At 52.3% G+C, this 24,783-nt stretch overlaps 1 protein-coding gene across 3 annotated transcripts in view; it reads right to left on the reverse strand.

Annotated features, from left to right (window-relative positions):
• STX1A (syntaxin 1A) overlaps window positions 1–24,783 on the reverse strand; it is a 111,167-nt gene that overhangs the window by 72,007 nt on the left and 14,377 nt on the right. For all 3 annotated transcript variants that reach the window (XR_005813890.1, XM_040532193.1, XM_040532192.1), the window contains exons 2-3: window positions 12,439–12,516; window positions 11,077–11,176 (exon numbers count right to left, since the gene is read on the reverse strand). Coding sequence is in view for 2 of the 3 variants with exons in the window: in XM_040532193.1 (XP_040388127.1) it covers window positions 11,077–11,176; window positions 12,439–12,516 (178 nt within the window). In the remaining variant the exon portion in view is untranslated. The remainder of the gene's footprint in view (window positions 1–11,076; window positions 11,177–12,438; window positions 12,517–24,783) is intronic.

Below are 24,783 nucleotides of genomic sequence, written 5' to 3' on the forward strand. Positions count from 1 at the left end.
TCACCCACCTGGCTCCTCTGCAGCTCTCAGGCACCCTCCTGAGTGACCCTGGGTCTGCACCAGAGGTCACCACATGATGCATTGCCTGGCTTTCTCCCACACTACACACAGTTACTGAACACATCTCTCTTTTACTACAAATAATGACATCTTTTTTGCTGCTGGAAAACCAGATTGAGATTGCTCGAAATGGCAACTTTACAATTCCTCCTGTATCTCCATACTTTAAAATCTCTCAGGGTCCTTCAGCACTCTGATTTCCTGCTTTGTCCACCTGCTCCCTCCTATCACCTAAAATCTCCACTTTAGTCCACTCCTTCTCCTCCCCCTCTCTCCACCTGAAATATAACCACGTACATCGCCCAGCCACATGCCGCAGGCAGGAAACCATAGAATCATCGAATGGCTTGTTTTGGAAGGGACCTCAAAGATCACCTGGTTCCAATCCCCTGCCATGGGCAGGGATGCCACCCACTAGATCAGGTTGCTCAGGGCCTCATCTAACCTGGCCTTGAACACCTCCAGGGATGGGGCATCCACAGCCTCTCTGGGCAGCCTGTGCCAGTGCCTCACCACCCTCTGAGTGAAAAATGTCCTTCTGACCTCTAATCTAAATCTCCCCTCTTTTAGTTTAAAACCATTCCCCCTTGTCCTGTCATTATCTACCCGAGTAAAGAGTACCCTTCTCATCCATCAGAGGGGGTACACTCTCCTTGGCCTTTCTTTTCTGAGCAATGACTGCACAAAGACACACACACACAGCTGCTACTTTTCCAGCTGCCCCAACCCAGACATGTTTTTACCAGCAATTCCTCCAGAAGCTGTTTCCAGCAGTTTCCACTTTATTGTCCCAGACTTCCTGTCTAAACAAATCAGTTCTCCCTTTGCAAAGCCAGTTCTTGTAATCCCCCATGGCAGGAGCCACTCACTGCAGCAGCACCTGCCACATGATCCCCAGGTATGAAGCCAAACCACAGGTGACAATGAGGACCTGGGCGATCGATCCCAGGGTCTCTGGCCACCCTCTTCCTCCTCCTCCTCCTCCTCCTCCTCCTCCTCCTCTGTGAAGGTGGCTGGCCATGCCACACAACCCCGCAGCCACAGGCACCAGCCAGACACAGGCTGCACTTCTGCTCTTGGCATGCCTAGAAAGCACAAAGCCTCCCCAGCTCTGCAACACACAGCAGTGCCAAAGTAATCCACGGTAACAGGATTTACGGCTTGCTCATCTCAGTCCTACTGAACTCATTTCAGCAAATAATGGATTATCCCCGTCTGTCAGCACCGAAACAATGGAGATTTAGCAAGAGAAAGCTGAGATCTAGCTGCAAAGGATACGCTGCTGGGTTTGGATGTGATCTTCTGGAGGGCACCGTACCCCACACCGGGGACTCTGTTTTCCTCTCTGCACAGGCAGCACCCCCAGATGCCCGCAGTGTGGCAGCCCCAAGCAAGGGCACACTGCCAGGCACAGAGCCGTTCTTCTGGGCGACAGGACAGCTTGTACCACAGGGATGTACCTCTCATCTGCCTCCCCCACCAGCTCTGAGCCTGACAGCTAAAAGCACAAGGAATAACAGTAATTTTCAAGCTACATCAAGTACAGAAGCAGGGGGGGAGGGAATCCAGGCTGCTATAAGCAGACAAGAGAAACTCAACCGTGGGCCAGAGTCAAAGCAAACACCATTAGCAGGTCTGTCCTCTCTGGATCTACATGCTGCTCAGTACCCTAGGCACAAGCACTCAGTACCCTAGGCACAAGCTGAAAGGGCAACTGCTGCTCCTGCAGGCCCCTGCAACGAATGCACGCAGGAACCGTGCCACTGTAGCATGTGCTCCCATGTCACCCGACATCTGCCTGCTCACACTAGCACTGCTCCCCAGCTCAACACCCGCCTGGATGCCAACGGAGTCCATCAGGGACAGGGGAGGACAGCTGTGTGGGCCATAGCCCCAGCCTGGCCAACCTACTGATTAAGATGACTGAACTCCTCTGGTGAGCACTGCAAGAGGTGCAGCCGCAGCATCCCCCCTCATTTTTCTTCCCCTTTGCTTCTTCTTCCCTATTTCCAGCCTCCTCATGCCAAACATCAGACCTGGGCTTGGGCCACAGGGGAGCACAGACTGCCTCGCCATGCACGCAGGACCACTTGTTCACCCTGCTGCGGCACCAAAGTACAGCTCGGCTCAAGGAGCAGCAAGCACGAGAAAGCACAAGCTAAGCCAAAGAGGAGCAGAAGTGGAGTGGGGAGCAGCGGTTAATTGGGACACAAACAAGAGGAGTCAGCGGAGGGGCACATGAATGTGTGACAGCCAGCAACACTGCAGCAGGGCCCAAGGCAGTGATGGCCCTGTCCCCTCTGACTCCCAGGGCTGCTGATCTGCTGGCTCTGCCCTGCGTCTTACTCACTCTGCCTCACAGTTCACCCCGTACTTGTAAGTAAAATTATTTCACTCAGACAGAAGGGGAGCAATCTGTGCCCAATCCAGCACTTGGATTACCTTAGCCACTCCATTTCATAAGAAGTCCAGCTCACGATCCTGCTGTCACGCAGACAAGTCTGGGACCCGGCATGTCTTGCACAAACACAAGCAGAATAAAAAGCACAACAGCAAAACTACCAGAACAGTCCTGCAGGTTTCCAGGCGGCACATTCCTGCCTGCAGCTGCCCAGCAGGTAAACACCCAGCACAGCACCAAGCACTACAGGAGGGTTCCTGAAACCCCCGGGGACCTGGGCATAAAGTAACATGTAGATTAAACCGCTCAGGAAGTGACAAAACCAGGGGCAGCATTATGATACTGCCTACACTGCTGCAAATAGCACAGAGCCAGAGACATGGGAGCTCTCCTATGCTACCACAAGGGCAGCAATGCCTCCGGCAGTACAGGCGGGCTTCTGCTCCAAAACATACTTCCTGCAAGGATGCTGACAAGCAGAAGCGCAGTGTAACAGGGCCCAGGGTGCAAGAGGGTGCACAGCCCAAAGGAGGTAAGTTTTCTCAGCAGAAGCACTTTCACCAAAGCACCCCATCTTTACTGCAAGCACCTTGTGACGATGAGAACACATCTTCCAGGAGGACCGCTAACTGTCTGGTCTACATTAAGCCAAAAATAATTACAGAGCAGCTGATTTTTTGTTGTTGTTGTTGCCATGAATCAGACTACAGTTAATTGATATTTACTCTGCATTCACTCAGTGCTGCAGATCACCCAGCATTGTTCAGGATGACAGAGCAGACAATAGGCACCAGTGATCACAAAGCCTAGGCATGCAGGGGGGCTGTACAGTAGCTGCATGGTAAAAAGGCAATCTTACCTGGACTAACACATAGCACATCAAGGGGACACAAACAGAAAAGCTACATGGGCAAAGAAGAGAGAGGACATGGAGACTGTCATGGAACAGCCAGCTACAGGAGCTCAGGGCAGCTGAGAGGTCTGATCCCAGACTGCGCAGACATTCTGGTAGTATGAGGGGAAAAGCTCCATTCCAGCAAACCGAGCTCCAGGGGACAAGAAGGACAGACCTCCAGCAGAAGGAGGGAGACCAGAAAGGCAGGGATTGTGTAAAGCCCTTGTAAAATGAGCAAACTGTTGCATAGACCTGACAGGATGAAGCCAGAAGGGCAAACAGCTATTTAAGCTAAGTATATTTGTTCTTGTGATGACGTTGGTATTTAAATTGATCATAAATAGACTCAGGCTGGAAATGAGAAGATGGATCCTGACCATTGGAGGTTAAGTCCTAGAATGGCCTTTCAACAAGAATTACTGGGACAAGAAACAAAACTAGTTCAAGATGGAGCTGGAGAAATGCAGAAATGTACAGAAGGATTATGAAAAGCATCTCTGCGCGAGACAGACAAGATGCAGCAACCCACAGACAATACCTGAGCAAAGCCCTTTCCTTAGGGAACCCTGGGCGTTCACAGGATGATAGAATGGTTGGCAGGGACGTCTGGGTCCACCTGGTCCAACCCCTGCTCAAGCAGGGAAACCCCGAGCAGGGTGCCCAGGACCACATCTAGGCAGCTTTAGAAGATCTCCAAGGAGGAGACTCTACAACCTCTCTGGGCAGCCTGTGAGAAGGCTCCAGCACCCTCACTGCAAGGAATTGCTTCCTGATGTTCAGAGGGAACCTCCTGTGCTCCAGTCTGTACCCCAGTTTGTCACCTCCCTCCACCTGCTGGCAGCACTTTGGCTAATGCAGCCCAGGACACCACCAGCCTTCTTTGCCCAAGGGCACGCTGCTGGCTCGCGGTCAGCTTGGTGCCCACCAGGACCCCCAAGGCCTTCTCTGCCAGGCTGCTTTCCAGCTGGGTGCCCCAGCCTGTCCCGGGGCCTGGGCTTGTTCCTCCCCAGGGGCAGGACTCTGCGCTTCCCCTTGCTGAACTGCAGGAGGTTCCTGCCAGGTTATTACAGTAGTGCCATAATAACCATGGGCATCATGAGCACAGCTCTGCTCAGGACGTCCGAGAGAAGGCAGAGCAAGGCCCTGGAGCCACTCTGCAGCAACCAGGTGACCAGAGTTGCATTTCCAGGAAGATTTTCTGCTTCAGAGGAAAGGAGGCTTCCTCTGAGCCAGAGCAAAATTTTTTGGAACCACCCAAAAATCAAGCCATATTTCTGAGAGCATTGTCCAAATGCATCAGCAGCTCCTGGCCTCCACTCTGCAGCCTTTAGCGTAGAGAAATACAGCTTCCCAGTGCCTCCAAGGGACCAGAAGACATCTGCAGGATTCCCTACCTAAAGAATAGCATGCTTAGAACAGGTGCCTGCAAGCAGCCCCCAGGGCCAAGTGCTGTGCAGGACTAGCAGGAGAGCTGCACAAGATCTGGTGGCACTTCCTGAGCACCCAACAGAGGGCTCGACCGGACCCTGTCCTACACTGACGCTTTTTAGAGATAGGATCAGTGAGGTCAGGTGCAGGAACACGTCTCAGGGATCACTTTGTGCCACTCTGCCCTGCTCTTCCCCTACCAGCCCAGCTGTGCTCCCATGTCCACATTGCTGTGGAGCTCCTGGACCAACTCCAGCTTGCAAAGGAGCACCCCCTCCCTGCCTTCAGTCACCCCTCACGCTTCTCCGTTTCACACCAGATTTGCTGCTCTGGGCAGAACCATTGGCCCGTCCCCTGCTGCATCAGCACCAAGCAGAGGGATCGTAGAGGGGACCACTCCTGCTCTCCCAGTGTGCAGAGCTACCTGATTTTCTCATTTCCAGTGAAGCAGCTCAGGCTTCATCCTGTGTCCTGTGATTCACACAGGTCCAATTACCAGCAGAAGAGTCACTTTACCCACCCACCACTGCTCCAAAACGCAGTAGCCTTCCCCTCTGCAGGCACAGGGGCTGTAGCCTGACCTACCCCAGCCCCGGGTTCTGCACCAGAGCTGCCTGGGGACAGCACAACCCAACACAGACACGAAGGTCTGTGGAGAGCAGCACCCTTTCACTGCCGCTGATGCCAGGCTGACACGTCCTCCTGTGCAGCACTGAAGAAGGGCCAAAGTCCTTTGCTATCCCAGCCCTGACACTTGGGAAGCACACTCCCCCTTGGCCAAGCCGTTGCTAGGAAATGCACAGCAAAATCCCCTGTAGCCGCGCAAAACAGGAACTTGGAAATTATCTATAAAAAATGACAAGTGAGACATGAAATACAGGAACTCATTCATCCCACAGGATGGATGTCAGGAGCAAACCTGCTGCCCTCCTGATAGTAGGGTCAGGATCCTGCTCCCCATGGCATCACCCTCACCTTCCCCCTCACAGGCATGCTCAGAGGAGAAAGAGGGGCTGGGGACACAGGCAGGCAAGATGCTGAGAACCAGGGAAGCAGATGGCACCTCCTCTCACGCTGTGCCCAGCAGTGCCTGAGCCCTTTCCACACGCAGCGCAGCCAGCACAGCAAAGTGATGCAGCTTCCAGCTCTGGCACCTCTCACCTGCCGCAGGAGGATGTGGCACATGAGCAGCAGGCACCACGGCCCCGTGTCCACTGCACTGAAAGCAAGAGAGGGTGCTACAGAGGAGGAAGATGGGGCTCCCCACAACCCCTCCCCAGATCAGCAGGGCTCAGTTAAACAAGGACTGTGACGAGAGGGCAGCTCCGCTGCTGAGCCCTGCCCTGCTCCATGGAAGGGCTGCACCTGGCTCTCCACAGGCCAGCACTCTGCACGGGGAGGGCCTCTTTCACATCAGCCAAAAGCATGTGCTAAAAGAGAGAAGAGTGCACGCACACAGAAAATACCTCGCCATATTCCTGGCCAGTTTTGGCTTGGGCTCCCCACACCGTGGTGGTTTGCCTTCCAGGAGCCTGCCCAGGCTCACCCCAAGCCTGACAACCTTTAGCACACCAGCACCCTGCAGTGAAGAGCCCCCCCCCCAGCTTAACAGCATGTGGCTGAAGAATCCCTCTTCTGGAGGGGGGAACCTGTCAGCCACTGGCTACATTTGTGCCCCATACCCTTCCCCAGTCCTGCACCAGTGGATGCTGTCCAATCCTCTGGGTCCCTTCATGTCCATCAGATCACACCTCACCAACCCCAGTGCAGGCTCAGGAGCTGAGGCTGCCTTTACCATGCCCCTTTATGTCACCAAGCACAAACACCACAGCCCTGCCCATGCCAAACGCCATGCACCGCCAGGCCTGAGCAGGGTGCTGCCAGGGCAGGGGAGGAACCAGCGAGGTGGCAGAGAAGGGGTGAGGGCAGCACAATGAGCAGCAGGGACACGTCAATTTGCTTTCTGGTCGCAGAATGTGCCCAGACATCCTTTGCCAGGTCCCTTGTTCCGTGCCTGTTTTGCAGGTGCTCCGTGCCTCCACTTCCAAGGACTGATGAAGTCTGCAGTAGCTCTGATGTCCAGCCCCAGGGAAGCCAGGAAAAGCAGCAGCACAGAGGGCAGAGGAGTAAAGACAGCTCTGAGGACAGGAGAACAAAACCAAGCTTTTCACAGAAATCCCTGTGCCTTTTTTCATCTCACACTTCTTTTCCCAAAGGAGCATCACACGAGCCTGAAGCCTCCAACCTGTTGTATAACACAGCACAACTGCAGCTCGGGGTCTTCAGGGAAACCTCCCCTCTGCCCAGGCTGAACCAGGCACCAGCAGGAACATATGCCCCAGAAAAATGACTGCACAGTGGAGGCAGAAGTTAAGGGGCCACAGAAAGCAGCGCCAGGGGAGGGCAGCTCCAGCAAAAACCAACCACAGTCAGTAGCCTTCCTTCCTCCGGGCAATGCCCCAGCAGCATCTCCTCCACACAAAGCAGGCTTCCAGCTGTGACACCTTGCAAAAGGACCTGGTTGCAAAAGGACCTGGTGAGCCCCAAGGTTATACTGACAGTGAAAGCACAGAGCCTGTTTGGAGAAATCTAGCCAGAGCCTAGACATCAAGACAATCCAGAATTGCCTTTTTAGCACTGGATAGCTTTGCTTCATCATGTTAGACAGAGGTGAACAACTACAATTAATCTCCTTGACCACCTGGAACATCCCTCTGCCAGAAGTAGTTCTATTAGAAATTAGAGACCAAATAACTCCCAACTCCTCCAGCAGACAGAATCTGAACCAAGTCACATGGGAACTGCATCCTGGTGTCTGAAGCCACCACCTCGAGTTCACACAGCTTAAATCTACAAAAACAGAAGGTAAATGTACGTGCAACTGAACCTCCCCTTCTGTTCTTGTTGCAGATCAGTAATGGACCTGCTTCGAGGTTTGAAATATTTATCGGGTCTTCTGAAGTTTGCGGAGATGGGCTGAGCTGACAGGCTGAAAGACCTTCACATTTGAAGATTTATGTTCCCGGAGGCGATTCATTCACCAAACGGCATCTATTATATAACAAAGCACTTGAGGAATCACGAGCGTGGAAGCAAGGAGGAAAGCTGTGCACAGAGAAGATGAATAGCAGAGAAGTCCTTCCTGACTGCTCCAGAAAAACATCATTTAATTCCTCTCCATTTGGTGGCTTACTGTTCAAAGCCACCTCTTCTGGGAACCAGCCCAGACAAAGGACCAAAGCAGCAACAGCCTGCTTCTTCAAGCACCAGGAGTAGCAACAGATGCAGCAGCCCACTGAGAAGGATTTTAGGAACAGATTTAGCAGGAATTGATTCAAATCAGGAGAACAGCCCCTCTCCAATGAGGAATACAGCCCCTTGGCCGCTCCAAGGGCCTCTCCAAGCACATCCCAAGCCTGGACGTGAAGCTGCAGAACCACTGGCCGTGCAGCGCAGAGCTGCTGAGCTGGGAGATGTTCCCCATCTCCCCACAACCACTCTGCCCTGGGCATAAGCGTGCTGGAGCTGCAGGCGGGTGGGCTGCCACCTCACAGGAACGATGGCGAAGTGAGACAGATGCCCACCCACAGGGCACCAAAATAAGCACAGGCAGCAGTGGCAACGTGGATCCGAGAACAGTCTGTGCAGCCAGAAGAGAGATCAGCAGGAGGGAAGAGATGAGCCCTTCTACAGACACAAGGCTCGAGCCCAGCACCTCCAACCCAGCTCAGGGCAGGTGGGCACATCCAGGTCTCAGGCAGAGTCCTGGCCACCTGAGCCTTCTGCAAAAAGTAGAGCACATACAGCATAGCACTGAGGTCATGTTTGCCTAAGTACGGCCATTTAAGACACAGGTTCCACCTGTACCTTCTCGATGCACCACAGTATTACAGAAAACTGATTATTTAACAAGGTAGAAGCTCTCCTTTACTGCCCAAATTGCTTTTGGCATTACATACTGAATTTTCTGCAATACCAAGGCACAATAATGCTGTAAAACAAAACCAGAAGCACTCCCAATGTTGCTGGTTCTGGAAGTCACACCAATGTCACAGTATCTTGTTCGCTGCAGATCTCAGACTTTTAAATAGGTTATACTTTCAGGCTATGAGTGCCCTTTGCAGCCTGAGATATGGCTCAGCCCTGGGCAGACGCCATACTGATGCATGCTGTATGTGCCCAGCAGCTGGAAGCAAAGCAATGACATCTCTTTATGAAAACATCCAAACAGAAACACCACTAATGCCTACAGTGCAAGTGCAAAGCAAAGGAGCCTACAGGATGGGTGAGATACAGTCTGAGACACATGAATTGCCTTGAGAAATTTCATCACTTCCAGGCTGGGCCAAATTAAATTTAGCTGAGGAGCAGCTGCCAGGATAGGTGTCCTGGTTTCAGGTAGGACAGAGTTAATTTTCCTCCTAGTAGCTGGCAGGGTGCTATGTTTTGGATTAGAATGAGAAGAGCGCTGATAACATGCTGATGTTTTAATTGTTGTAGAGCAGTGCTTACACCAAGCCAAGGACTTTTCAGCTTCTCGCTCTGTCCTGCTAGCGAGCAGGCTAGGGATGCAGCAGGAGCTGGGAGGGGACAGACCCAGGACAGCTGACCCAAACTGGCCAAAGGGGTTCCATACCATCTGACGTCATGCTGAACAATATATAGGGGTGGCTAGCCGGGGTGGAGGGGGGGGGCCAGCTGCTCGGGGATAGGCTGGGCATCGGTCAACGGGTGGTGAGCAATTGCATTGTGCATCACTTATTTCGTACACATTATTACTATTAATACTATTATTATTATTGTTGTTGTTGTTATTCTTTTCCCTGTCTTAATAAACTGTCTTTATCTCAACTCACAGACTTCACTTTCCCGTTTCTCTCCCCCATCCCGGAGAGGGAGGGGGGAGGGTGAGCGAACGGCTGTGTGGTGTTTGGCTGCCAGCTGGGCTAAACCACAACAATAGGGGAGAGAGAGACGATTTAGGAAAGGCCAGGTTCTTCCATGCAATTAGTAATTTCAACTAATTTGAAGTAGGACTGGACATAAGAAAACGAGCATACAGACAACTTCCTGGGACCACTAGAAATAAGATGAAGTTGGAAGGATGCAAGCAGACATGGAAATGCACTGAGAAAATGAAGAGAAGTGGATGGGATGAGGGTAGATGGCAAGACAGAGATCTGGTCCCCCAGCAGAGGGGTTTGCAGACACCAAAGGCTGGAAGGTCTCTGTATAAAGAAAGGCCAGCTGCCCACACCAGCCAGTGTCTCCTACAACTGCCCCAGCATCTCTTCTCTAGTAATACACTCAGCCGGCAGCAAGTGCATTGCTTGCACCTGGAGTCAGGGAGTTCACCACCAACAGCTCTAACTCTGCCAGAGTTAGAGCCCAGAGACAAATTTTGCCGCCTTATTAGTTCTTGACATCTATTCTTGGCAACAAAGCTCTTCTCAAGAACAAATGACTGGGGAGGAAAACAGCAATACCTTAGTAGGTCTGGAAGAGACAGACTCCATGGCCAGTCAGCAACAAAATGTCCTTCAGGATGGGTGGGACTGGGCCACAAGTGCACACCTGTGGGATCAAAGGCCTGTACCATTTGTGGGTCATGCAGGCAGTGCTAGACTCCTGCTGCGAGCAATGCCTTCGCCACTTGCCCTTCCCAAGCAGCCCTGGGGCTGGAAGTGCTGCCGGGAGCAGGAGGCAGCAGTGCTCCTCATCCCAGAGATCCTCCTGCAGCTTCCACTGCAGTTGTCACAGCCCAGAGGTCCAGCTCTGCCTGCAGTTATGTGTAACTGATACAGAAGGGAATGCAGAACAAGCGCTTTGTCTGGGCAGAGTAAGAAAACAACCACCTGGCTACAAAATTGTCATTTGCTATTTTCAGCCTCTACGCTGCCCTGTCCTTCAGGAAGTCTCCACCAGCCACTCTGAAACCTCACTTTCTCTCTCAAGGTCAGAAAGCCATCAGCAGTCCTTCCATCTCCTTTCCACATAGGTCCCATTCCTCCCTCATGTATTGGGTTTGCGTGGCAACATTTTGGTAGTGGGGGAGCTGCAGGGGTGGCTTCTGTGAGAAAAGTCCAGAAGCTGCCCTGTGTCCAGCCAGCTCCAAAAGGGACCCACTGCCGGCCAAAGCTGAGCCAATAAGCGAGGTTACGCCTCTGGGAGAGGCCAAGAGAGACAAGAGGATTTCTGCCCGTATCTATCTACCCCACAACCAGCACCGCTCAGAGCAGCCACACACAGGCCCAAGGCCTGCAGAGACACAAGCAGATCCCAGCTCACTCACTCTCATCAGGGTTGGGCGAAGCAAGAATGGCACTGTGCTTCCTCTTCACTTCCTCCACGTTCTCTGAGATTTTATCAATGAACCCTCGAATTTCTTCTACCTGTGGAGACAGAAAAGAACAAGACAGGTATCCTGTGAGAGGCCTGGACTTTTGGAAAGGGGAATGATTATTAAACCCTATCCGAAAACAACCATGGCATGTCTGAACCACAGCAAACATCCTCCTGGACAAATATTTTCCAGCTGGATTCTTAAACTGTAGGACTGATGTGAAATCAGACAACTTTCCATATCACAGCAACCAGCTTTGCAGTCAGAGCAAGGTAATATAGACTGTGTTTCCCATATCCTTTGTCATACACTGAGAAACTTGTAGGGTATACCTAAATGAGCATCAGATCTATGAATTTCCAGACTCAGCATCTCCAGCATGGAGTGTGTTGCTCAAGTTACATAAGCCAGGATTCTTCCCGGCTCAGTCAGCCAGCTCCAGGGGCTGAGAAGTCTGTTTTGAGCCTCAGCCCAAATAGTAGGGAAGCCAAATGATACTGTGCCTCTCCACACTGGCATTTTCCCTGCACTATAAGAAAACATGCCAGCACCATGGAGACAGAGAACCTGTACTTGTGCCCTCTGCCTGCCAGGCTGCACACACTCCAACTCTATCTTTTTCTTCGACTCACACCACCACTTTGCTCATCTTCATCCATCTGCATGTCATATTTTCCATTCCACACTCCATTGCCTGCACAGATACATTTTTACACCCCCTACACACGTGTCATACTAAAGGTATGCTAAAAATCCGCATGCATATCTTACAGCCACCCACATGCCAGAAAACAACCTCATGTTTGGTAATGAGAGGCACAAAATTACATCAGTCCCATGCAGAAATTTTTACTCTGCAGAGGTGCTTTCAGGAGAGATTTTAGAAACTGTTTGATTTCATGACAGTCTAGAGGCATGCACACTGCAACAAGAAAGCCTCCTACAATGCAGTGTGTGTCCACAGGCTCCCACGCTACCACTTGGTGGTTAATTGGCTCAGCCGCCCTGTTGGTTTCTACAGGAGCAGGTGGAGCAGCAAAGCAGCCCTTGGGTTAGGTACAACACAACAAAACAGCCTCAGGTCTGTGTGGAAGCCTGGCTCCCAGTAGTCACTGCTCTCAGTGTAAGCCCTGAGAACCCAGAGCCTGAGCACCAGCTGAGAGGCGTCGATCAAGGCAGAACACCCATACCCTCACTCAACTGCTGCTTGCCTGCCATGGGAACCCATATCATAGACACACAGTCTGGTCCAGCATTTACAGAAAGTTTTGAACTGGCGTCAAAGCTGCACTGGAAAAACAAAACTCTCACCTGTTCAAAGAACTCATCCATGAAGCGGTCCCGGTCCACACTAACGGTGACTTCATCATCATCATCACTGTCCTTCGCCTGCAACAAGACAGAAAGAAGTATCAACAAGTGCTTCTTGCAAATCTTGCAGACCCATTTCAGGAGATTATCTTGGGTGCATCTTCCTCTTCACCTTTGCTCACTTGCTCCCGTGAGCTGGGACAAACACCAGTGAGAGAGGCACTACCACATCAGAGCACTGCAGGGAGACCAGAAGAGTAGATAACATCCAGCTGCAGCAAAAACAGTACAGTAAAAAAGCACTGCTGCAGCTGGCAGTCCCACCACTTGGCCTTCTGAGTCAAGCATGGAAGATTTACGATACCTACGCATTTACAGCATACCTGAAGGGAGAACTTTATATGCTCACTGAGCTATTCTCAGCTGTGCATGAGCACAATGGCCCCACAAACAGCAGTGATGAGAAAACACAACGGATGTTAGAATGTAGGAAAGAAGGGACAGAACAGAAAATACATCAGAACTAGTAAAACCACAGCAGACAAGTGAGGGGGTGTCCTTGTCTGGAGCAGCATGTGTGTCACCGTCACCTCACATCCCAGGAAGGCAGAGAACACAAGCTTGCAGTGGGAAGAAAAATTAGTCTTGATGTCCTCTGTGTAAGGAGACATTTAAAAGATATCATCTAAAGCAGACAGATGACAGAGGGAAATGGAAAATAATTGGGTAGAAAAGTTTCTTCTTACTCTATCTTCACTAGAGAGAAGCAGCCAGTGGAACGGAGAAAATTTAAGATCATAGAATCATAGAATGGCCTGGGTTGAAAAGGACCTTAACGATCATCTAGTTTCAACCCCCCTGCTCTGGGCAGGGTTGCCAACCACTAAAGCAGGCTGCCCAGCATCGCATCCACCCTGGCCTTGAATGCCTCCAGGGATGGGGCATCCACAACCTCCCTGGGCAGCCTGTTCCAGTGCCTCACCACCCTCTGAGTGAAAAACTTTCTCCTAATTTCCAACCTAAATCTCCCGTCTTAGTTTAAAACCATTCCCCCTTGTCCTATCACTATCAACACATGTAAAAAGGCGTTCCCCCTCCCGTTTATACGCTCCCTTCAAGTGCTGGAAGGCCACAATGAGGTCTCCCCGGAGCCTTCTCTTCTCCAAGCTAAACAAGCCCAGTTCTCTCAACCTTTCTGCATAGGAGAGGTGCTTCAGCCCTCCGATCAGCTTAGTGGCCCTCCTCTGGACCCGTTCCAAGAGCTCCACATCCTTCTTGTGCTGGGGGCCCCAGGTGGGGTCTCACAACAGTAGAGGGGAACAATCACCTCCCTCTCCCTGTTGGCCACCCCTTTTTTACTGCAGCCCAGGACATACTTGGCCTTCCGGGCTGCAAGCACGCACTGCTGGTTCATGTCCAGCTTCTCCTTCATCAGGACCCCCAAGTCCTTCTCTGCAGGGCTGCTCTCAAGTTCTTATTCTCCCAATCTATATAAATACCTGGGATTGCCCCAGCCCAAGTGCAACACCTTACACTTGGCCTTGTTGAACCTCATGAGGTTATCATGGGCCCACTTCTCAAGCCTGTCCAGGTCCCTCTGGATGGCATCCCTTCCCTCTATTGTATCGACTGCACCGCTCAGCTTGCTGTCATCTGCAAACTTGCTGAGGGTGCACTCGATTCATAGAATCGTAGAAATCCACCGTCTGTGTCATTGACAAAGATGTTAAAGATCACCGGACCCAAGACCAACCCCTGAGGGACACTACTTGTGACTGGCCCCCACCCAGACATAGAACTGTTGACCACAACCCTTTGGCTGCGACCAGCCAACCAATTCTTTATCCACCTAAAACAGAGGACTGTCTTTGTGCATCTAATAACTGTCACACATTTTGTCAGCTGCTACCCAGGAGCTCAACACCCTTCGGCCACTCCACATCTGCAGAGATCTAACCAATACAGACAGTAGGACTCTGGAGAATTCCTCTTACACTGAATAATGTCAGATGAACTGCCTATTTTTTCCCCCTAAAATCATCTTTTCAACCTAGGATGACTGATTTGAGTGGATACTTCTAGAGAAGGCCCCAGCTTTCACTCTTGCCACTGCTCACAGCACCTTTTGCTTTGGTAACCAATTCATGAAAGGCATATTCACAAACATAAAGATCTGAGAGATACCAAGATTCACATGAAAATCTCATCTCGACAAGTAAACACAGGAATGCTGCAGCCCAAACCCAATATTCACTCTGTGGGCACAAAGAAGTGTGTAGTGTCCCCCAGGGCTCAGTACTGGGGCCAGTTTTGTTTAATATATTTATCAATGATCTGGACAAGGGGATTGCATTGGGTTTACGTGGCAAGGTTCTGATAGCAGAGGGGGCTGCAGGGGTGGCCTCTGTTAGAAGACTCCAGAAGCTGCCTTGTATCCAGCCAGCTCCAAAAGGGACCCACTGATGGCCAGAGTTGAGCCAGTGAGCAATGTTGTGCCTCTGTGAGAGCAGATTTAAGAAAGGAAAAAAAAAAAAAAACTGCTGCACAACAGCAGCTGGGAGAGAGAGGAGTGAGAACCAGCCCTGCAGACTCCAAGGTCAGTGCAGCAGGAGGGCAGGAGGTGCTCCAGGCACGCAGCACAAGTTCCCCTGCGGCCTGTGGAGAGGCCCCTGGTGGAGCAGGCTGTCCCCCTGCAGCCCATGGGTGATCTCCACGCTGCAGCCCCCCCGTGGAGGAGCCCCCGGTGGAGCAGGTGGATGTGGCCTGGAGGAGGCTGCGGCCCATGGAGAGCCCCCACAGGAGCAGGCCCCGGGCCGGAGCTGCAGCCCGTGGAGAGGAGCCCACGCAGGAGCAGGGGGTCTGGGGGGAGCTGCCGCCCGTGGGGGACCCGTGCTGGAGCAGTTTGCTCCTGGGGGATGGACCCTGTGGTACGGAGCCATGTGGGAGCAGTTCTTGAAGAGCTGCTGCCTGTGGGCAGCCCTCGCAGGCTCAGTTCGGGAAGGACGGCATCCCGTGGGAGGGACCCCACGTGGAGCAGGGGCAGAGAGTGACCGTGAAGGATCTGCGGAGACAAAGCATCAAGGACTGACCTCAGCCCCCACTTCCCCATTTCCCTGCATCACTCAGGGGAGAATGTAGAAGAGGGTGGATGGGGGGAAGGTGTTCTTAGTTTGTTTTGAGTTTCTCACTGCTCTAATCTGTTAGTGATAGGTAATAAATTATATTAATCTCCCTATGCTGAGTCTGTTTTGCCTACGATAAGAATTGTTGAATGATTTCCCAGTCTTTATCTCAACTCTTGAGCCCTTTACATCGTATTTTCTCCCCCATTCGCTTTGAGGAGGGGGAGTGAGAGAGCAGTTGTGGTAGAGTTCAGCTGCCCAGCTGGGTAAAACCATCCCCAGGAATCAAGTGCATCCTCAGTAAGCTTGCAGACAACACCAAGTTAGGCAGGAATGCTGACCTGCTCAAGGGTAGGAGGGGTCTGCAGAGGCACCTGGATAGGCTGGAATGATGGGCTGAGGCCAACAGTATGAGGTTCAATAAGGCCAAGTGCCAGGACCTGCACTTGGGGCACAACCACCCCATGCAACACTACAGGCTGGGGGAAGAGTGGATGGAAAGCTGTCTGGTGGAAAGGGACCCGGGAGTATTGGTTGATAGCCAGCTGAATATGAGCCAGCAGTGTGCTCAGGTGGCCAAGAAGGCCAACAGCATCCTGGCTTGTATCAGAAATTGTGTGGCCAGCAGGACTAGGGAAGTGACTGTCCCCCATACTTTTCTCTGGTGAGGCCACATCTCAAATACAGTGTTCAGTTTTGGGCCCCTCCCTAAAAGCAGGACTTTGAGATGCTGGATCATGTCCAAAGAAAGGCAAGGAAGCTGGTGAAGGGTCTAGAGAACAAGTTTTATAAGAAGTAACTGAGGAAACTGGGGTTATTTAGCCTAGAGAAAAGGAGGCTCAGGGGAGACCTTATCACTCTACAATTACCTCAAAGCAGGTTGTACCAAGGTAGTGACTGGTCTCTTCTCCCAAGCAACAAGTGATAGGACAAGAAGAAATGGCCTCCAGTTGCACCACGGGAGGTTTAGGTTAGATATTAGGAAAAAAATTTTCACCCAATAACCACAAGCCAGTCACCCTCACCTCAATCCCTGGAAAGGTGATGAAACAGCTAATCCTGGAAACCATTTTCAGGCACATGAAGGAGAAGAAAATCATCAGGAGTAGTGAGCATGGATTCACAAAGCGGTAGTCATGCCTGACCAACCTGATAAACTTCTATAATGAAATGACCAGCCTGACGTATGATGGAAGAGCAGCGGATATTGTCTATCTAGACTTTAGGAAGGCCTTTCACACTCCTCCATTAGATCCTCAAGTGTCTATGTTGATGTATGGGCTGGAAGGACAGACAACGAGGTGGGTTGAAAACTAGCTGAATGGCCAGGCACAAAAGGTAGTGATCAGTGGCACAAGGTCTAGCTGGTGGCCAGTAACCACCAGTGTACTCCCAGGGGTCCATACTGGGTCCAGTCTTGTTTGACATCTTCATTAACAGTCTCAATAATGGAGGAGTGTGTACCCTCAGCAAATTTGCAGATGACACTGAACTGGGAGAAGTGGCAGATACACCAGAGGACCGTGCTGCCACCCAGAGGGACCTGGCCAGGCTGGAGAAATGGGTGACAGGAACCTCCTGCAGTTCAGCAAGGAGAAGCGCAGAGTCCTGCCCTGGGGAGGAACAAGCCCAGGCCCCGGGACAGGCTGGGGCACCCAGCTGGAAAGCAGCCTGGCAGAGAAGGCCCTGGGGGTCCTGGTGGGCACCAAGCTGACCGCGAGCCAGCAGCGTGCCCTTGGGCAAAGAAGGCTGGTGGTGTCCTGGGCTGCATTAGCCAAAGTGCTGCCAGCAGGTGGAGGGAGGTGATCCTTCCCCTCCACTCAATGTTGCACCTAGAGACCTGTGTCCAGTTCTGAGTCCCCCAGGACAAGTGAGACATGGAACTACTGGACAGAGTCCTGTGAAGGGCCACAAAGATAATTAAGGGACTGAAGCACCTGTGCTATAAGGAGAGACTGGGAGAGCTGGGACTGCGCAGCCTGAAGAAGAACAGGCTGGGGGGGACCTCATCAATGTCCATAAATACCTGAGGGGAAGGTGCAAAGAGGACGGAGCCAGGCTCCTTTCGGTGGTGCCCAGTGCCAGGACAAGAGGCAATGTGCACAAACTGGAACACAAGAGGTTCCCTCTGAGCATCAGGAAACGCTTTATTCCACGAGTCATCAAGCACTGGCACAGGCTGCCCAGAGAAGTTGTGGAGTCTCCCTCTTTGGAGATCTTCAAAAGCCACCTGGACGTGGTCCTGTGCAACCTGCTCTGGGTGGCAGATCTAGGTTGGACCAAATGATTTCCCGAGGTTCCTTCCAGCCTCAACCAGCCTGTGATTCCATTCCCTGAAGCCTGGAATTCAAGAGCTGTTCATCTGGACTCCTACACCTCCTTCCTGCAGCAGCCAGAGCTGGGCCCTCATGCCCCAGGCTCGGCAAGGCACAAGTTGCCTGCACAGTCAGCCTGGGACATGGTGAAAGCCACCAGAACGGGAATGGGTGAATCCATTTAGATTTTGATGGAGCTGGGCAAGATTAAGCTGAGGATGAGCACCTAGAGCTCACTCTTGCTTTGACATGGACTCTTCCCTGTGCTGCTGCTTTGCTGTAAAAATACACCATTGTGCTAAAAGTATGGACCCAGAGAGCAAGGTCTACAGCCTGCTGCCTGCATGTGCCCTGGCTACCGGGCAAGCCTTTCCCCATCTTGACTTGGTGAGAGCCCGGAAGCCCCCACACAAGGTAATGCCCTTTGCAACAACCAGTATCCAGCTTCTTCCCTGAAGTTTTTCCACTTTCAAAATTCAATAGTTCGCTCTTGCACCAGGGAGTAGAGGTCTGTGCAAACCTCCTCCACTCCACGCACTAAGACATTGCTGTTCCCAGCACTGTGCACGTGGTCACAGCTCCCCATGGAGCCAGGTGCACCCAAGCCTGCGCAGCCAAAGAGTGCCAAAAAGCATCAGGCCCTGCTCCACGTGACAGAAGACAATCCTGATAGCACCAAGGGGCACATGGTGCCGAGCATGGAGCTGGGGCTCCCTGGGGACACACTCCCAGGGTTGCTACAGAGCTGAGGCCACGGCCGGTGCCACGCTTTCTGCTTCAGATTTGGCTGCCATACAGGACCTGTTTGGTTCCCACAATGGAGGGCAGCTGCCCTCCTCCCGACCCATCAGCAGCACCACTTGTGCCCCAGCACAGGACTGGCTTGCAGGAGAAGCTAGCCCAGCTCCCTTGGAGGTGAGGGAAGAAGGCTCCAGCAGCCAGAGCAGCAGTGCAGCATGAGGGCTACATCCAGCAGCGACCACGCAGCCCTGTGTCCAGAAGCAGGATTTGGGCATGGGCTCTATGATACCCCAATGCCACCAAGCAGCCAGACCGCGACCACCTACACTGAGCACCTCTGAGCAGGATTGGCACCGGCATCCGCTCCTCCCTCCAGCCCTCTGCTATTGCTGCTCCAACCTCACCCCAAACCCTCATTAGTAAACTAAAGGGTACCACCCTCAAGCTTCACAGCTCCATCACCGATTGTATTACTCATTCATTTGACGCTCCAAGCAGGGCCAGCACAGCCCTTGCAGCTGTACGCCAAGGTCTGCAGACCCGCTGCAGCCCTGGGGTATGGCCACCCTGAGACCTCAGCCTCGGCTAGCCCCTGCCTTGCCACTGCTTGAAAACCAAAAATGGAAAAATGCAAACAAAAAGATAAACACGTTTTCCTTTTTCAAATACCATCCATGCCCAGCAGCAGCCTCTCAAGAGCCCTTCCACCTCCATGCACTGTGCAGTCACCTCCTCCCCAGTGACGTGCACCCAGAACAATGCCTACATTTGCTCCCTGAGATGTGCAGTCATTTCCCTGGCCCCGCAGCAACCCCATGAGCTGGCAGGTACCACCTGCACTCAGGCTCCCCACACATGAGCAGAAGGGCTCGCAACTGAGGAGGTTAAAAAGCATTATCTCCTAAAGCTATCAAAATCCTTTGGACCCATGTTTGCATTTTGGTTTACACGTGACTAGAAACCCTGCTTGGTTTGTGCCATGCTTCATTTTCAGCATCGACTGTCTGCCTTTAATTAAGACAGACTACACTGCCAGCACAGCCGGCTGCTGGGGGAATCCAGAGCCCAACACACAGGCAGTGGCAGTCTCATACCCTTTACTCCTACACAGACCAAGGGTCAGTTTGTCAGAAGATCTGCATCCGGGCACACAAAAATGAGTGCATTTTCTGCCTTCTTTGTGCTGGTGTCATCCTAAGCAGCGCAAATGGTCATAAGCTCCCATCTACGCTCTCCCCAGGGATCTCAGAAATACAAAATGCAACCAGATCCAGCGGACACAAGCACCAAGTGGCAGAAAACACACCCCTGGTCAGGAAGCCCAGCCTCCAGTGCCAACACCGCCCCAGGCTCGTGGCAGTCTCCTTCCCACCACGCTGCCCAGACTCTCCTGCCAGCAAGGTCATCTCTGTTGGCCACTGCAGCCAGCAGCAAGACAGTCTCAGCACAGAGGATTTCATCTATGGGGTTTCTTCCTCATTAACTCAGTGCAGTTGTTATGCTGATGGACAGTGTTTTGTGGAGCTTTCTCACAGTAAATAGGGTTGTTACTCCAGTTAACCTCCTGCACCATTCAGTCCCTTCCTTCCCCAGTCCTACCACTCCTTTTCTGTGCTCTTTCCAGCTGGGCTGGGTCTTTCCACCTCCATGCCACAAAGCACCCAGCTGCTTTTTACCATGGGGCTGGCTCATCCCTGCACCTCCCAGTGCACAGCCTGCTGGCCCTCCGCACCGTGATGTGCCACCACCACAGTTAGTTGTCCTGCCTGGAGATTTCCCTCGCAGCATGAGGGTCACATGCTGCAGCCGAGACTCAGTGCACAGCACCCGAAGGCTCTGCATACTGGGCAGCTTTGTCAGATGCCATGTGTCCTGTCCACAGCCTGTCCACTCCCAAGCATACCCAACGCACCCACCATCCGTCCAGAGCACCCACCCTTCCAGGGCCATCAGGACATGTACGTTGGGGAGCAGGAGCAAGCTTCTACAGATCCGCACAGGGAAATCCATCTCCATCACAGCTTCTTCTGAACCCCTCCGCATTTTTTTGTTTTCATTCCAAGAGTATCTTAATTTTCAGGAATTTTTAGCCCTTTACCGAAGCCTGTGAGGAAAGCATTCCCTATCACTAATTTTAAATGCAGACTTTCAATGCGACCACACAGGCTACAGGGTACTAACAGAGGAGGAAACACTGAAGGTTAACGCGTCTCCTGCCTAGATTCCCATTTCCGCATTGCCACTAGCCCATCTCTTCCATATCTGGAATGGTTCTGGCTCATTGCACACAGGAGGCCACGTCCCTGCCTGTTCTCATCGCACCCTGCTGATCATTGGATCCTGCCATTTGTTAGGCCCATAAATCCTGGTCGAAAGCAACACACAACCCAAAGAGAGGGCTTCTGGCAAAGCCACACACAGCCTTGTTAAAGGCCCTTCTATTTTCAAATCACCTTCTCCCCTCCTGCACCACAGTGTTGACGCATACGCAGCATGATGGTGGTTATTTAGGCCAGGTGCTGCCCTACTGCGCACATGGAAAGCGGCACAAAAGCCCGGCTGGGGGCCCTGCAAAGAGGAAATTACAAGGATGGAGCCTGATGGCAGGAAAGGCATGTGTCACTACTGTGAAGTCACTGCAGGCTGGATAAGGGCACCATCTGTCCAAACCACATCACTGGAAATACCCTCGGTGCTATGCCACGTCTAATACACAATGTCCAGCTGTTTGCCTGCCCCACTGCCTCCAGCCCAAAACAGAACCAAAGAAACTTCCCCATAGAAACCTATGTATCCATGCAGATGACAGCATTTTGGTTTCTTACCAAAAGCTGCCACAAACAGACCCCTAGTGCAGGCATCCCAGATTCTCAAAGCCATGGCCAGTAACCTGGAAAGCTCTGGTCTAGGTCAAAGCTACCTGCAGGCTGCACTCACCACTGGCGACAAACAATTCATTGCCTTAAAAAGCCCAGTCTTGCCAGCTTCAAGCAAGGAACACATGCTCCCAAAGCCACACAAGTGCTCTGTGCATGCCACCGCTGCTTCGCCCTGCTGTAACAACCACCTGCCCAACTCCACGCCTGCCCAGCTCAGGACACATTTGCAGCACCCAGTGACAGAAGCCGCCCTGCCTCTGAGAGCCACAAAAGCCTGGCTGCCACTGCACCACTGCAGGGCAGAGCTGGTGCAGGCAGCACAGGGTTACCACTGCAGACACCGCTTATCCCAACTGAGCGCTTCTCCTGACCTGACTCCGTGCTGCAGGCAGGCAGCCAGCCCGTGGTCACCTCAGCTCTGCAGTGGCTTACAGGGAGAGAGGAAGAGGAGCCATAATGAAGCACAGTGAGCCTAAGTGCCTTTCAGTGAGGGCAGCTCTAAAATCAGCTGACAGCAGACGATGAGCCCAAGTGAATTCATATAGTTAGCCAGCTAGCAGGCCACGCTTAGCAGTGACCCTGAAGCCCCACAGCCTCTATGTGACAAGGTCACCGGCACTGCCCGCCTTTGCACATGGAAACCAGTGAGTAAGGCTGATCCCTGCGCCAGACAGGCTCAGTGAGTGTGCTCTGAAGCACGAGCATCTGCTCCAGGAGGCTGAATGATTTCCCTTCGCACCCACGCCAGCCTCAGACAGCTAAATACTGGCCTGGGAGGACTGAAACCCAAGGGGGGCAGAGCCAACACCAAAACCCTCACAGCAGAGCAGGGGATGGGAAGGGCATCCAGAGCCCTAGGCTTCCTGGCTCTGTGGGTTTTGTAATAGGCACACTGCTAATAAATTCGTTATCAAGTGGATTACATCCCTCTGATTCAAACAAGCCTCATTCCTTCAGCAGACACTTTCTGAAAGATGGCAGAGAACTGCAAAGCAACTGGAAAGACTCAAAGCCTGCCTTCCCCTGAAAATCAAGAGGCCCAGGCAACAGGCAGGGAGAGCTGTGACGTGACAGCAACGAGGTCTCTCATCTCTGCAAGAGGCACGTGCAAGCTTTTTCTCCTGCTCTATTCTGTTAGCATTACAGATCAATTTGACTGCACCTGGATCCATCTGTGGAGCTGGCAATAGAGCTGCACAAGGGCAGTGGCTTGGCTACCTACCACTGGCCACCTCTGCACCCTGAGGGACTGTGCCAAGCCCCATCATCTGATAAGCCCCATCAGCAGCACCCCCAGCCTGCAAGCCAAACTCTTCCTAGGAAATGCCTGCACCAGGCAGCACACAGGAGGCTGCCAGCCCCTTCCCTGCCTCCTGCTACCACAAGTCCTGCATGACTGTGGGGTCCCATGCCATGTGCTGCCTCGTGTCCACCAGAGATAATGCAAGCTTCACAAAGGAAGGAAAAAAAAAAAAAAGGCCACAACAGCTGCTGCCCCCTTTTACAGAATCCCAGAATGCATGGGGTTTGAAGGGACCTCTGAAGATCATCTGGTCCAACCCCCTGCTGAGCAGGATCACCTAGAGCACCTTGCACAGGATGGCATCCAGGTGGGTTTTGATTATCTCCAGAGGAGTAGACTCCACAACCTCTCTGGGCAACCTGTCCCAGTGCTCTGTCACCTTCCTAGTAAAGAAGTGCCCCCTCATATTGAGTCAGAACCTCCTGTGCTTCAGTTTGTACCCGTTGCCTCTCGTCCTGTCACTGGGCACAACTGAGAAGAGACCGGCTCCATCCTCTTGACACCCTCCCCTCAGATATTTATACACATTGATGAGGTCTCCCCTCAGTCTCCTCTTTTCCAGGCTAAACAGACCCAGTTCTCTCAGCCTGTCCTCGTATGACAGGTGCTCCAGTCCTCTCTCTGATCACCTTCATAGCCCTCCTCTGGACTCGCTCCAGTAGTTCTATGTCCCCCTGATACCAGGGAGCCCAGAACTGGGCACAATACTCCACCTGTGGCCTCACCAGGGCCGAGCAGCTGGGGAGGATCACCTCCCTCGACATGCTGTCAACACTGTTCTGAATGCACACCAGGATACCATCGGCCTTTTTGGCCACAAGGGCACATTGCTGCCTCCCGGTCAGCCTGCTGTCCACCAGAACTCCCAGGTCCCTCACTGCAGAGCTGCTCTCCAGCAGGTCAGCCCCCAGCCTGTACTGGTGCTTGGGTTTATTTCTCCCTAGGTGCAGGGCCCTGCACTTGCCTTTGTTGAACTTCATGAGGTTCCTCTCAGCCCAGCCCTCCAGCCCGTCGAGGTACCTCGGAATGGCAGCACAGCCTCTGGGGTATCGCGCACTCCTCCCAGCTTTGTGTTATCAGCAAACTCTGTTCCTTCATCCAGGTCGTTGATGAATAAGTTGAATAAGAAACTTTATAGACTTTAAGTTAACTAAAAAAAAGGGCTTATCCCTAAGAGATGCAGGCTGCTGGTCTCCATCTTCTCTTCCTCGTGCTTCACAAATTTAATTTCCTTTTATGATAAGATCACCCATCTAGTTGTTGTGGTTTAGCCCGGCTGGCAGTCAAACACCACACAGCCGTTCGCTCACCCTCCCCCCTCCCTCTCCGGGATGGGGGAGAGAAACGGGAAAGTGAAGTCTGTGAGTTGAGATAAAGACAGTTTATTAAGACAGGGAAAAGAATAACAACAACAACAATAATAATAATAGTATTAATAGTAATAATGTGTACGAAATAAGTGATGCACAATGCAATTGCTCACCACCCGTTGACCGATGCCCAGCCTATCCCCGAGCAGCCGGCCCCCCCTCCACCCCGGCTAGCCACCCCTATATATTGTTCAGCATGACGTCAGATGGTATGGAATACCCCTTTGGCCAGTTTGGGTCAGCTGTCCTGGGTCTGTCCCCTCCCAGCTCCTGCTGCATCCCTAGCCTGCTCGCTAGCAGGACAGAGAGAAGCTGAAAAGTCCTTGGCTTGGTGTAAGCACTGCTCTGCAACAATTAAAACGTCAGCATGTTATCAGCGCTCTTCTCATCCTAATCCAAAACATAGCACCCTGCCAGCTACTAGGAGGAAAATTAACTCTGTCCTAACTGAAACCAGGACACTAGTCGATCAAGGGAAACCAGCTGATGTGATCTTTTTGGGTTTCAGTAAAGCTTTTGACACAGTTTCCCATAGGATCCTACTGGACAAAATCTCCAGCATACGGCTAAACAAAAACATCATACCATGGGTGAGCAATTGGCTGATGGGCAGGG

The sequence above is a fragment of the Cygnus olor genome, chromosome 20, assembly GCF_009769625.2.
Source record: "Cygnus olor isolate bCygOlo1 chromosome 20, bCygOlo1.pri.v2, whole genome shotgun sequence".
Taxonomy (NCBI): Eukaryota; Metazoa; Chordata; class Aves; order Anseriformes; family Anatidae; genus Cygnus; species Cygnus olor.